A 13,093-nucleotide genomic window follows, 5' to 3' on the forward strand; every position below is an offset into this window, starting at 1 on the left:
GCTCCAGCAGACCCCCGTGACCCTGTGTTCGGATTCAGCGGGTTGGAAAATGGATGGATGGATCTCCACGTTATTGTGCATGGTACTACGAATGCAGACAGACTTCTTTTTGGGCGCATACACTGTCAACATGATCTAAACACTAGCATGGAGAGTTGCTCACGTACTGAAGTGACTTTAGCTGCAGGTGGAAGTTCCACTTTATTTATGGTGCCAAGCAGAGTTGTCCTGCAGTGCAGCAGTCTATTAGACAGTGAAAGTGACGTGAAGAAATTGTCTGTTACAGTTCTGCCTTTGTACAGAAATGGCTTCAGAAAGTCTTTCTCCCGTGGGACGACTGGGATCTTTTCCTAAATAAGGAGAGGCATTGCACATGCACTTTGTCTCTAAATCTGCTGCTATCCAAAACTATGTGAAATTTGTCTGGCTTGATTGAGATGTATTTCAAAAAAGGACAACGGACCTTGGCTGGAAATAGTTGCTCATCAACATTAACATGTTGCCCTTGGTTTTAACTCAAAATACACTTCTCAACAAAACGTTGCCAGATATCCGAGATCAGCAAATCTGTCATTTTTCACATGTTCTGCACAAGTGTCCTTGTTGTCAAAGCACAAATGTCGCATAATAGTCGGATAGCGGTCACGGGGTACCAGTACAACAAATAGTTCTGACTAGGCATCAACCACTGCACCAACTGTGGTCATCGCTGCCCTTATGAAAAGAATGGAGAAAAACACCACCAACTCAGAGAGGGCGAGGCAAGTTCATTGTACCACATCTTTATTTGAAAACTAACAGTGTCAGAAACAGGTGTGAATGTGACTGAGAGAATAAAACTGAATTAAAAAAAACAAACTAACTTTTACAAGTAGTAAGTATTTACACTGGGTGTTACAGACTGAAATCAAATGTATGTTTTTATTATATAATAGTAATAATAATACCAGCTCACTATCTGAAATGGGGAGAATCAGGGCTCGAACCCGCAACCTCTTGAATAGGAGGCAGCAGTTCTTACCTCTGCACCAGCTAAACAAACATGTCAGTTTGGTGTAGACTGATCTTTGGACTTAGGTTTTTATTCATTGACAGCCCCATGCAAATTGAATAATTTCTTTTACTTTGGTCTTGAAAAAAGCACACTTGTTTTGTTATACATTTTGTGAAAGTGTTTATTTGATATTTGGACTGCAGTCTTCACACATTATACACTTCATGTCGGTATTTTCTCATTATAACAGTAAGATGAAAAATTTTCTGTTTTAGTTATGTGTTCAACATTTTTTGCCTCGTATTTCCTGCCATCCTACATTTACCCATATCGTTGTAGACATGGAACAGACATGATATGCATGTATTCCAAATAGCAATATATTATTCAACCTATACAATTTCCAACACCTCACTGCCAGATAAAGAGACTTCAGCTGCCTCGGTGAGGGGATGAGTGAGCAGGCTGCCTGAGGCCAGTGGCAATCGACACATATGCAAGACAAAGACGCTGATGAGGAGATGCGATGGAATTTAAGGAGGTCCGGGATTACTACTTTTTTTTAATAGGCTTTAAGAATTCTAGTGTTAAATGTAAAGAAGAATTTAAATGCAAAGCTTCTTTAATTAGATGGTGAGTCCTAGTTTCATGAGGATGTTTAGATTAGACTGAAAAGGATTAGGGGTCGAATCTTCATATTAGAAATGTGTTACAGACCCCTTAAAGCAAACAACAGTTTAAATGTACATGTTTTTAATAATACAAAAATCAGAATTCAGAGGGGGGATATTATGGTCATGGGAAATTTTAATTATCCAAATACTACCTGGGCTAGCCTTACAAATAATGCAGCATAAAAACAGGAGTTTTTAGATGTAATCAATGAATATTTTAACACAGGGTGTTAAAGCACAGACAGGTGGTGGAGAGTCTGTCTAGATATATTATTCTGTAATAATCAGGACAGAATAGAAGTGGTAAAGGTACTAAACATTTCACAGTGTTTTAACAGAGTGCATATTCAAAAGCAAAAACAATTAAATTTAATTTTAGTAGGACAAACTGAGCAAATGCAGCAAGGCTTAAGTAAGAAAATTTGAGATAAAGTTTTAAATGCAGAGACAGCTGAGGAGATGTAGGACATGTTTAAAAGTACTTTACATATAGTGCAGGACAAGGTCGTGCATAAATTAAGAAGAAGTAAGAAATTAAAAGTCTAAGGTGGATAATTAACAGCTAAAAAAGGACATTACAAAGGAAAAACCAGTTGTATAAAGGAGTATAAAACTAGTAACTCCAATAACTACTTCAGGGCATATTGGATCATAAGAGCAATGACTAAAAAAGGACATTACAAAGACTTAAAAACAGTTGGAGAGAAATAATCTGCTCAAAAAAATAAAAGGAACACTTTGAAAACACATCAGATCTGAATAGGGAAAAAAATCATGCTGGATATCTATACTTATGTGGCCTGGGTAATGTGTTAGGAACTAAAGGATGCCACATTGTTTGATGGAAATGAAAATTATCAACCTACAGAGGGCTGAATTCAAAGACTCCCTGAAAATTAAGGTGGAAAGATGATATGGCAGGCTAGTCCATTTTGCAGAAATTTCACTGCAGCAACTCAAAATCGTACTCAGTAGTGTATATGGCCCCCACGTGCTTGTATGCATGCCTGACAACCTCGGAGTATGCTCCTAATGATGTTCCATCTTGGAGAAGCTGGACTACCTGTGTCCAGGTATCGCCTCATGCTACCGGTAATGACAATGACCATAGCCGAATGCAAAACTAGTGAAAAAGCAGTCCAAAAAAAGAAAAAAAAAAGAAAAAGGAAAAAGGAAAAAAATGTCAGTGGTCTCCACATGTCAAACCATTCCTGTTTTGGGGGTCGTCTCATTGTTGCCCCTCTAGTGCACCTGTTAATTTCATTAACACTGATTAATAACCCCCCTCTGCTATTTAACTGACCAGATCAATATTCCAGAAGTTTCATTAACTTGATGCTATATGCTGAATAAAAAGTGTTCAATTTTTTTGAATAGTATAATATAAAACAAGCAAAAGATAAGAGTTTTTTTTCAATATCTTAGTAGTAAAACAACAATCAAGAAGGAGGCAAATCGTATTATGAGCTAGAATATACAGACAGTGAATCAGCCAATGCTTTTAATTTGTACTTTATTGAAGTTTATATGTTTGAAAAAGTCTTTAAAATCCCAAAAGTACTAGGGAGGTACTTGGTAACCAGGGGCACTGGTATTTTTATATTTCCGGTGTCCTTTTGGTGGTGGCGCAACTACCCAAAGCTCCATGATGTTCCAACAATGATGGATGGATTAAAAGCCAGAAGTCTGTATGACCATCAGCATCAAGTGACTTCGTGAGAACCCTAACTACAAAGAGGACTATTTTCATTTATGTTAGGTAGAATGCCCAGGGGGGACTGGGCGGTCTTGTGGCCTGGAACCCCTACAGATTTTATTTTTTTCTCCAGCCATCTGGAGTTTTTTTTTGTTTTTTCTGTCCACCCTGGCCATCGGACCTTACTCCTTTTCTGTGTTAACTAATGTTATCTTATTTAAATTTTGTATTTTCTCTTTTATTTTTCTATTCTTCATTATGTAAAGCACTTTGAGCTACTTTTTGTATGAAAATGTGCTATATAAATAAATGTTGTTGTTGTTATATATATTATCTGGATAGGAATATAAGTGACAAGCTCGTTAAATTTGCAGATGATACCAAGATAGGTGGATTGGCAGGTAATCTGGAATCCACTGAATCATTACAGAAGGACCTGGATAGCATACAGAATTGGGTAGATGCTGTTTAATGTCAGTAAATGTAAAGCATTAAATAAACATAGGTTTGAATATACAGTGGGAGGTCCGAAAATCAAGAGTAGACCTTATGAGAAGGATTTTGGAGTTGTAGTGGACTTTCAGACAGTGCTCAGAAGCATTAAGAAGGCTAAAAATCTTAGGTTATATAGCATGGTGTGTAAAGTACAGGGTAAGCCAAAATGAAGTACCACATTTCTCAAGGTCATCGTGTGAGGTTGAGGCAGCCAAGTGGGTTGGGGGTCTTTTGATAGGCAATCCCTGGTAGTTTTCAGTCGACAACATGCCCTGGTCCAGTGCGCACTGTGCTTTTGTTGTCGAAGTGGTCTTCAAAACCAACAAATCCATCTAAATGTAGACAGATGGGTACAACATTGAACAAAAAATCTCCAGGCCGTCCTAGGACTGTATAAACACCTGAAAACACTCAAGCTGTAAGGGCATCAATTTTGCAGTATCCTAGATGTTCAATGTGCAAACATGCATCAGCCTTAGGCATTTCCAACAAGTCTTTGAGGAGGATTTTGCATGAGGACCTTAATTTCCATCCATGCAAAATGATGGTAGTGCAGGAACTCACTGAAAGAGACTGGGAGAGCTGTGCACAAATATTCTGCAAACCATTCATCGAGATGCCATTGTCATTTGCAGCAACGACGTACATTTCCATTTGAATGGTTGCATAAATAAGCAAAAAACTTTCACGACTGGGCTGAAACCAACCCTCGTGAACTTCATCACAGAACCCTGCCCATGAGCGTGTTACAGTTTGGTGCACCGTTGCAGAATTGGGCATTGTAGACACTTTTTTGAGGAGGGGGGAGCAACTGTCACTGTCACTTCAGAACATTACACTGAATTGCTAGATAGCTTTTTGAGGCCACAACTGGAAGAAATGGATGTGGTGGCTTCCTGGTTTCAACATGATGTAGTAACAGTTCATACGGCATGGAGATCCATGCAAGTTTTACGGGAGATGTTTCCAGGGAAGCTGATCTCCCTGTGTAGCGATTTCGGGTGGCTTTCACATTTGCCTGATCTTGCTCTATGTGACTTCTTCTTGTGGGGCTATCTCAAGTCGAAGGTATACACACACCGACCTCAAAACCTTGAAGCCCTCAAGGATGCTATTTGTCACAAAATCGCCGCTATTCCCCTTGAAATGCCTGAATGAGTCATGCAAGCATTCATTTTTAACACAGAGTGAAAAAAATCTATTTTGTACACCCTTTCTTGTGTCATAATGAAATCCATTTTATCTTGTTTTTGTAGAAAAAACATTTGATATGTGGTACTTCTTTTTGGCTCACCCTGTACAAGTCTAAGGAGGTTATGCTCAAGCTTTACAATGCATTGGAGGGGCATCAGCTTGATTACTATATGCAGTTTTGGTCTCCAGGCTACAAAAAGGATATAGCTGCATTAGAAAAAGTCCAGAGAAGAGCAAATAGGCCGATTCCAGGGCTACGTTGGATGAATTACGAAGAAAGATTAAAAGAGCTGAGCCTTTCCAGTTTAAGCAAAATAAGATTAAGAGGTGACTTGACTGAAGTGTTTAAAATAATGAAGGGAATTAGTACTGTGGATTGAGACTGTTATTTTAAAATGACTTCATCAAGTACAAAGGGACACAGTTAGAAAGTTGTTAAGGGTAAATTTTGTACAAATATTAGGAAGTTTTTCTTTACACAGAGAACCATAGACACTTGGAATAAGCTAACTTTAGGGAAATTTCAAAACTAACCTTAAATGTTTTTTTAGAAGAATTAAGTGGCCAGGACTGGTGACCTTATTTGGGCTGAATGGCCTATTCTCGTTTAGAATATTCTAACATTTGCAGATAGCACCAAACTAGATGGAAGGGCAGATCATCTAGAATCAGCTAAACTGTTGCATAGGGACGTGGACAGCATAAAGGCTTGAGCAATTTGTGGCAGATAAAATTTAATGTAAGTGAATGCAATTGATAACCACAGAAAGCTAATGGAGCAATCAAGACAGATCACATCGTTATGTGCAGGTGCGCTCCGTCTCAATCACTCCACCAACCTCCCACAGCTGCGCAAGCATGCACACTCATTGAGCCGGAAAAAATTACTTCTTGCTGCGTAGCCATGGACACACTACAATGTCAATTTGGAAAATCTAGGTGGTTGGGGTGGATCAGCTCATTGGGGCTTCATGGCTTGTTCTCGTCACAAATTTGCTTGAAATTTCCTAATGGCTTTTGCTTTTATATTTCATATCTCTGTTATACTTTGTGAGTAGGTTCTATGTAAAAAAACAACTGTTATACCACCTGCTGGATCACTTAAAAAAATTTCCACTGCACCTCTGTAAACTTCTCAAAGTAATTTTATTGGCATATTATTAGAATGCCTGGGTACAGGACATTTACCCTACTAAAGAATTAAGTAGTTTCTTGAATCACAATATGTGTAATTCCACAGTCTTTGCTCTTCTATTCTCTGTTGCCAGCTATGGCACATACTGTAATTATTATCATCTTTGTGGTGAAACCTTAGCGGTAGTATCAGAAAACTACAAAATGTAATCAAGATTTCCAAGGAAACTACAAAACTCCTTCTCCTGCTATTTAGTGGCATTCTCAAACATGAACTCTTACGTCTGGTTGGTAGCAGGCTTAGGACACCTCACAGCTACTTCTCCGGTCTTTGTCTGGGCTAGGACAAATTCTTGTCATAGTCAGATTTTTAGTGCAGTTCCTACGAATAATTCTGAAATGCCTGATAACAATGGGCATAGAAGTTTAATCACAGTAGAGTTAAAGGGAAAAAAAGTTCTACTGTTTGTTCAGATATTCAAGTCCAGGTTTTCCATCATAGCAGGTTCAGAAAATAAATGCTATACCAAGATACAGACAGGTATGTAGGCTACAAAATTTGCTACATATTATAATGAATATGTTACAGGAGACTAGCAGATCCTCATAGTAGACTGTGCTTAAAGGAATACTCTACCCAAAAATTACATATTTTTTAGGTTACTTACCCTAAGTAGTTTGCAGCTGTGGCCGAGAAAAAAAATTTAATCTTGTGTTTTCATGCAGAATGGACATTAAAATTTTTATGATACAACTAAAGCCAGTAGTGATACATGCTGTAAAATGACAAATCATGGGGGAAAAAAAGAAAATAAAAATGTAAGGTTAGTCGTGTCAAATAATTCATGCAAGTTCTCCAGCTATATGCTTAATGTGCACACAATGTTTTTTTTTTGCTAAAATAAATATATCCTTTCAGAATAATCAGCACACATCACAAACAGGAAACTAAAGCTTCGTTCATCTGTCAAGATTCTTGAATTGAATTCAAAAAGTCATTCCCATAAGGATTTAGTTTCCTGTTTATGACATGCTCTTATTATTACGGAAGCATGTATTTAACATTATTTTAGCAAAAAGCATGAGTTTTGCACAATTTGAGCATACGACTGGATAACTGACATGTGTATCACACAACGCAAGTAACACAGATATTTTTTTCTTCTTCTATCTATTAGATGTTTTTCACATCTTCTGCCACTGTAGAGCTTCTGTCATATATCAAACATTTTTTAATCTTCAATCAGCATGAAAAGACAAGATTAAATTTTTTTTTTAGGCAAACACTACAAACTACACAGGGTAAGCAACATGTAAAAAAATATCACTTTTGGTGGAGTATTTATTTAAAATGAGTTCTGAGTGGCTAATCCTTTAATAAATAAGGGCTGGCGATGCAGAAAAAGGACTGTGGTTTCAAGCTTTGAGCTACTTTTGGGGCTGCTCCAGATCCCGGACATGTAAAGGGGGAAAAGCTTTAACGAACTAAGAAATATTCAGATCAAATACACTATATGTGTCTTACAATAAATCCACAAATGATAGCATGACATTATCCTGCTTACCTTTTGATTCAATTACATTGTTATCACCGATCTTCATTGCTTGAGTAACTGTATAAACTTAATTAAGGGAATAATTTTTAGCTTTGAAATTTTAATGTTGAAATCTCCAGAACATACTACTACCTTGGAATAGTATTACAGTACATCTACTATTAAAATAATAAAATGGCAATTAAATAATACCACTGTATTAGATCTTTTGCTGTGAAATCATTTAACAGCACTGTGATTATCATCACTGTTCTTTATTTGCAATCCATGATTAAAATGAAAATTTAGTGAATAAAAAATTCTCTCCACTATTAACATACAATACTATCATCCATTTTTTTTTACTGTAGACAAAATGATTTAGTCTAATGAAAATATCTGCCATATTAGACAATGAAGCATTTTGAGATTCTTAACTAAATGAGTTGCAACTTCTTACTACCAGATCTTCCAAATTAGAGCACCACGCTTTGAGACACAATATGGCCATTTCACATTCCAAGAAAAGCCAAGCAAAATGACACCTTTTACTGGCTAACTAAAAAGATTACAATATGCAAGCTTTCGAGGCAACTCAGGCCCCTTCTTCGGGCAACATGTAATGATTACATCTTGCCCGAAGAAGGGGCCTGAGTTGCCTCGAAAGCTTGCATATTGTAATCTTTTTAGTTAGCCAATAAAAGGTGTCATTTTGCTGGCTTTTCTCTACATTCATAATGGCTAACATGGTACAACACCCTAGTACTACATTCCAAGAACAAATACTTGATGTCTTGAAACAAAAAAGCATTGTACTTGGTATATAGGCAGGCATCCATCATCTTCTGAGAATGCAGGGAGCCGGGTCCAAGACTGGAATCAGTAGTGGATGAAGAACCAGAAAATCAAGAGACACTCGCACAAAAACGCACTCACTCATGCCAGAACAAATCAGAGTCTGTAATTTCTGTTTGATGTGTTTGGAACATGCTAGGAAATTTGGGCTATCTCGAGGAAAAACATGAAAACACAAAATAAAAAAAAATCTTGCACACTCTCCATAGACAAGTACTAAAAGTAAGCTCGATGTGTCTTGAAAAAATGAGGTAGCATTACTAACTATTTGCATTCCAAACTATTATTTGTATTCAAAGTGTCAGGGAGGCAGAGCAGTAAGAAGCAGTAGCTTCTACAACGAACAGTTATAAATAACAAACATTGTTTCGTTAGTGGGGAAAAAAGGGCAGCAGCTAACTTCAGAGAGATAAAAAGAGATGGGCTCCGTGGTACATAGGCAGGTGGCTAGCGTTAAGGTACCGATCATGGACAAGCGGCTGTAGGAGCAGACACGTCAGTAAGAAATTAACTATCAGCACATATTCAGTAAGCAAATTTTTCTTAGTAAGAACGAAAAAGTGTGTAAAAGATTTTACTTGACTGAACAGTTTTTACCAATCAGGAAAGTACAGGAGTTAAGAAGGCAACAGAACATGGATTCATTAATACAAAGGAATACAAATGATACGAGTTAAGAGCTTTAACGTAAGGAGCAAAGTTAGTAGAACAGAGAAAAGTAAAGTTAACTTCACGGAAGGACAAACAGCAGGAAATTGAGTGGAAAATATTACAGGAGCTTAAGGGATTGGAAGGAGTAGAATAATTTAGCAGTTCTTTAATCAAATTCTTTTGATTACATTTTTCTAATCTTAACATTTAAGTTAAATCATATAATTTTTTAATAAAAAAAAATTAAGCGGTTTTAGTAATACAAAATTAAATTAATTTAATTTAATAATGAGGCCAGTGCAATGCAAGTCCTGTTAGATATTGGACTTTTTAGAGGATGGCTAGGAGGAGCCAGACTTCTATGAGGGCTACATCTGCAGGAAATGCAAGATGATCCAGCACTCTGAGCTCAGGATTACTGAACTGGAGGAGATGGCTGGTCTGCATTGTAGTAGAGAATTGGTGGACCTGGCCCAGGTGTCCTTAACAGAGAGAGTGGGCACCCCTAAGGTGGGACAGGAGGAGTGTCCAGACCAGACAGGTGGGTCATGGTCACAAGGTGCACACAAGGGTTCACACTGTCTGGTACCATCAACCCCAGAACCGGAAGTGTCAAACCATTTTCAGGTCCTTGCAGAGCCAGATGGTGTCTCTGAACGTTCTGAGGTGGTAAACAGGCACAAGGATCCCCAACAGGCCACCACAAAACCAGTTCCCAGAAAAAGAGAGGTAGTAAAAACTTCAGAACTCAATCATTTGGGGGACTGAAGAGCAGATTTGTTCCAGGGACAGACAGTCTTGCATGTTGTGTTGCCTTCTGGGTGCACAGGTGGGAGACCCCTCCGGAAGGCCTGATAGGCTCTAGGCCAAAGTGTGGGTAGTTCCAGTTGTCCTTGTCAATGTCGGGGAAAAATGACATACATAAGGGTTTTCTGTCAGTTCTGCGATCCAAATTTGAAGAGATAGGTGCCAGGCTGAGGAAAAGAACTGACAAGGTAGTCTTCTCCATAGTTATAGCTGTGTAATGCGCCAGTCTAGGTAAGCCTGAGGAGATTAGAAGGCTAAATGCATGACTCAAATCTTGGGGTAGCGTAGGAGAGTATACATTTATGAGGCATTGTGACTCATTCTGGAACAGATGTGACCTGTTCCATCATGACTGGTTAAATCTGAACCTTGGGAGCAACCAATGTGTTTGGGAGGCATATGAGTAGGTTAGTCAAGGATTGTTTAACACTAGAATCTCTGAAGCCTACGAAAAAAGTCGTAATTCCAGGCCACCTTAAATTCCCTTGCAGATCCTCATTAGTGTCTTTGTTTTGCAAATGTGTCAATCAGCACATGCAGCCTGCTATCCCATCCCCCAACGACGCAGCTGAAGTTCTCCCAGCTCAAGTCTGTTTATCTGGGTGTGAGGTGCCTGGAATTGTATAGGGTAAATAACATATTGTTATTTGGAATACATACATTTCATGTGTGTTCCATGTCTACAAAGATCTAAGCAAATGTAGGATGACAGAAAATGCGAGGCAAGAAATGTTGAACACGTAAATAAAACAAACTTTTTTAATGTTATAGTAATAATTAATAAAATGCTGACTTGAAGTGTATGTATAATGTGTGAAGATATATTATTTACCAGTGCATGCTCCCCAATCTGACCTGATAAAATTTCAGATACCTTACACCCAAATAAACAGACTTGAGCTAGGGGAACTTCATCTGCGTCGGAAGGGGGGCTTGGTGTTATAGCAGGCTGCTTGCTGCTTTACACGATTGCAAAACAAAGATGCTGATGAAGAGGTGTGAAGGAATTTAAGGTGGCCCAGCATTACGGACTTTTTTTGTAGGCTCCAGGGATTCTAGTGTTAAACTAGGGTATGGTTGGGGGCAGGGAGTTTAGGACAGGCCAGGTTTAGAACTGTATATGAAAATACAAATGATAGTGCAAAAATAAAAATGTACAGTAATTTTAATTATAATCTAATGTTTACATATCAAAGTGAAATGAGTAACACGTTAAAAATAGCCTGCCTTAATGAAGAAGTATCAAAAATAAAACAAGTGAGTTGAATTCTCAGTGTTTTGAAAGTGTGCAGATGCAACGACTAAAACAGTTAAGTTTAACTTCAGTAAGTGAAATTTTGAGCAGATGTGGCAAAGTCTTAGGAGGACAGACTGGGATAAGCTTTTAAATGTGGAGACAGTCAAGGACAGCTGAGCAGGTTTATAAATGTTTACATGTAATGCAGGACAGGTATATACCTAAAGTTTGAATTAGTAGGAATTTAAAAAAAACAAAAAAAAAAACTTCACAGTGGGTTAATAAACAGTTAAAAATGAAGCTGGCAAAGGAAAAGCAGTTTCATATGGGGTATAAGACAAATAAGTTCAATGTGAATTGTAGGGCACATGAGAACATGAAGGCAATTGTGGTAATCTGTCAGGCATTACCACATTAAAAGAAAAAGATCTAAGAGTAGTGTAAAGACAACTTACACATAGGAAAAAAAAAATGTTATAGCACTTACATGTTTAAATTGACAAAGCGTAGGGGGGATATTTCCAGAAGAATTTTTAACTGACTCCGGCAGGTCGTGAGGTGCAGCGCTGGCGATAGGGTGAGTGCACGTCCATTTCAAGCCCGGTGGGCGCCCCGTGTCTGCCCATCAAAAAGGTGATGTCTCCATAGCCCCTGCTGTGATCCAAATTAGAAGTGACGAGCATTTACTAATGTTAGACATGCATAGATTTGTTTTGAGAAGGGAATCCCAAGACAAAGTCCCAAAAAAAGTCACATTCTGAAGGAGGCATCAGTTTGTCTGGTGGTGTGCTCGTACTTGTGTGTGCTTGCTTGCACGGCTGTGGTGATTTTTATTATAGGGCTTGAAAGAACTGGGCATAGCACATACACAGAATGTACCCACGTCTGCCGCTATAGGTGGAAGAGAGTGGTGTGTCGCAAGATTGGCTGGAAGTTTTGTTCCCAGGTATAAGAGGTACTTCCTGTCTCTAGGGATAATCTTTGGACTCGGACAGATAGAATGTGAGTTTGATATAGCGGTTTTTACAGTACACCAAGCATAGTTTCTTGTGCATTATTTGTATGTAAATTCTTTTGCATATAAGTATAGATCTCCAAGTTGATGCATTGTTTGGTGGAGGCAGCTTATAGGTTGGGTTTGCCTTGCACTGTTTGTCTTTTTTTTTGTATATACACTATTTTTTTTTTCTTTTTGTAAATAACTTTTCTTTTGTGTAGTTTCTTCCTGACTGTTTTTCTTTATTTAGGAAGACTACAGATTTGTGTATATACAAATTTTTGTTTTTAATTATTTTCATTTTGGTACTGGTAAGAAGAACTGCAAATATTTTTCACTATTTTTGAACGAGATATTGCTTTTTGAGGTTTCTTTTTTGTGCACCTGTAAATATAACTCATTATTATTTTGAAATAACACCCTTTTGTGTCTGTGCCTCCATGTCTGCCACAATCGATTTGGACCCTGGCCAGTCCCAAACTACAAGACACCCAACTATGTAGTCTGGTGCCAACCTTGCCACTACGTGTAGTGGGGTGTCACAGCAGCAATTAAGAATGATATTAGGGAGGCTAAAAGGCAGTTAGAGAGAAAAGATTACCCAAAGAAATTCGTTCAGTATTTTAGCAGTAAAAGAATAGTCAAGGAGGAGGCAAAGTGCCACAGGAATAGTAAATGGAAATTTAACAAAATACAGACAGTGAAATAGCCGATTCTCTAAACTTGCATTGTTCTGAGGTCTTCACGTGTCAGGAAGTAGATAACATCCCTGCAGTAAAAGGGACTAATAAGGATGTACTGAGTGATTTGGAAATTGTAGAAGG

General features: G+C 38.1%; 1 protein-coding gene across 1 annotated transcript in view; it reads right to left on the reverse strand.

The window, feature by feature from the left end:
- dctn6 (dynactin subunit 6) overlaps positions 1 to 13,093 on the reverse strand; it is a 143,450-nt gene that overhangs the window by 57,950 nt on the left and 72,407 nt on the right. The window contains exon 5 of the mRNA XM_028802151.2: positions 7,753 to 7,800. Coding sequence (XP_028657984.1) covers positions 7,753 to 7,800 — 48 coding nt within the window. The remainder of the gene's footprint in view (positions 1 to 7,752; positions 7,801 to 13,093) is intronic.

This window comes from Erpetoichthys calabaricus, chromosome 5, assembly GCF_900747795.2.
Source record: "Erpetoichthys calabaricus chromosome 5, fErpCal1.3, whole genome shotgun sequence".
Taxonomy (NCBI): domain Eukaryota; kingdom Metazoa; phylum Chordata; class Cladistia; order Polypteriformes; family Polypteridae; genus Erpetoichthys; species Erpetoichthys calabaricus.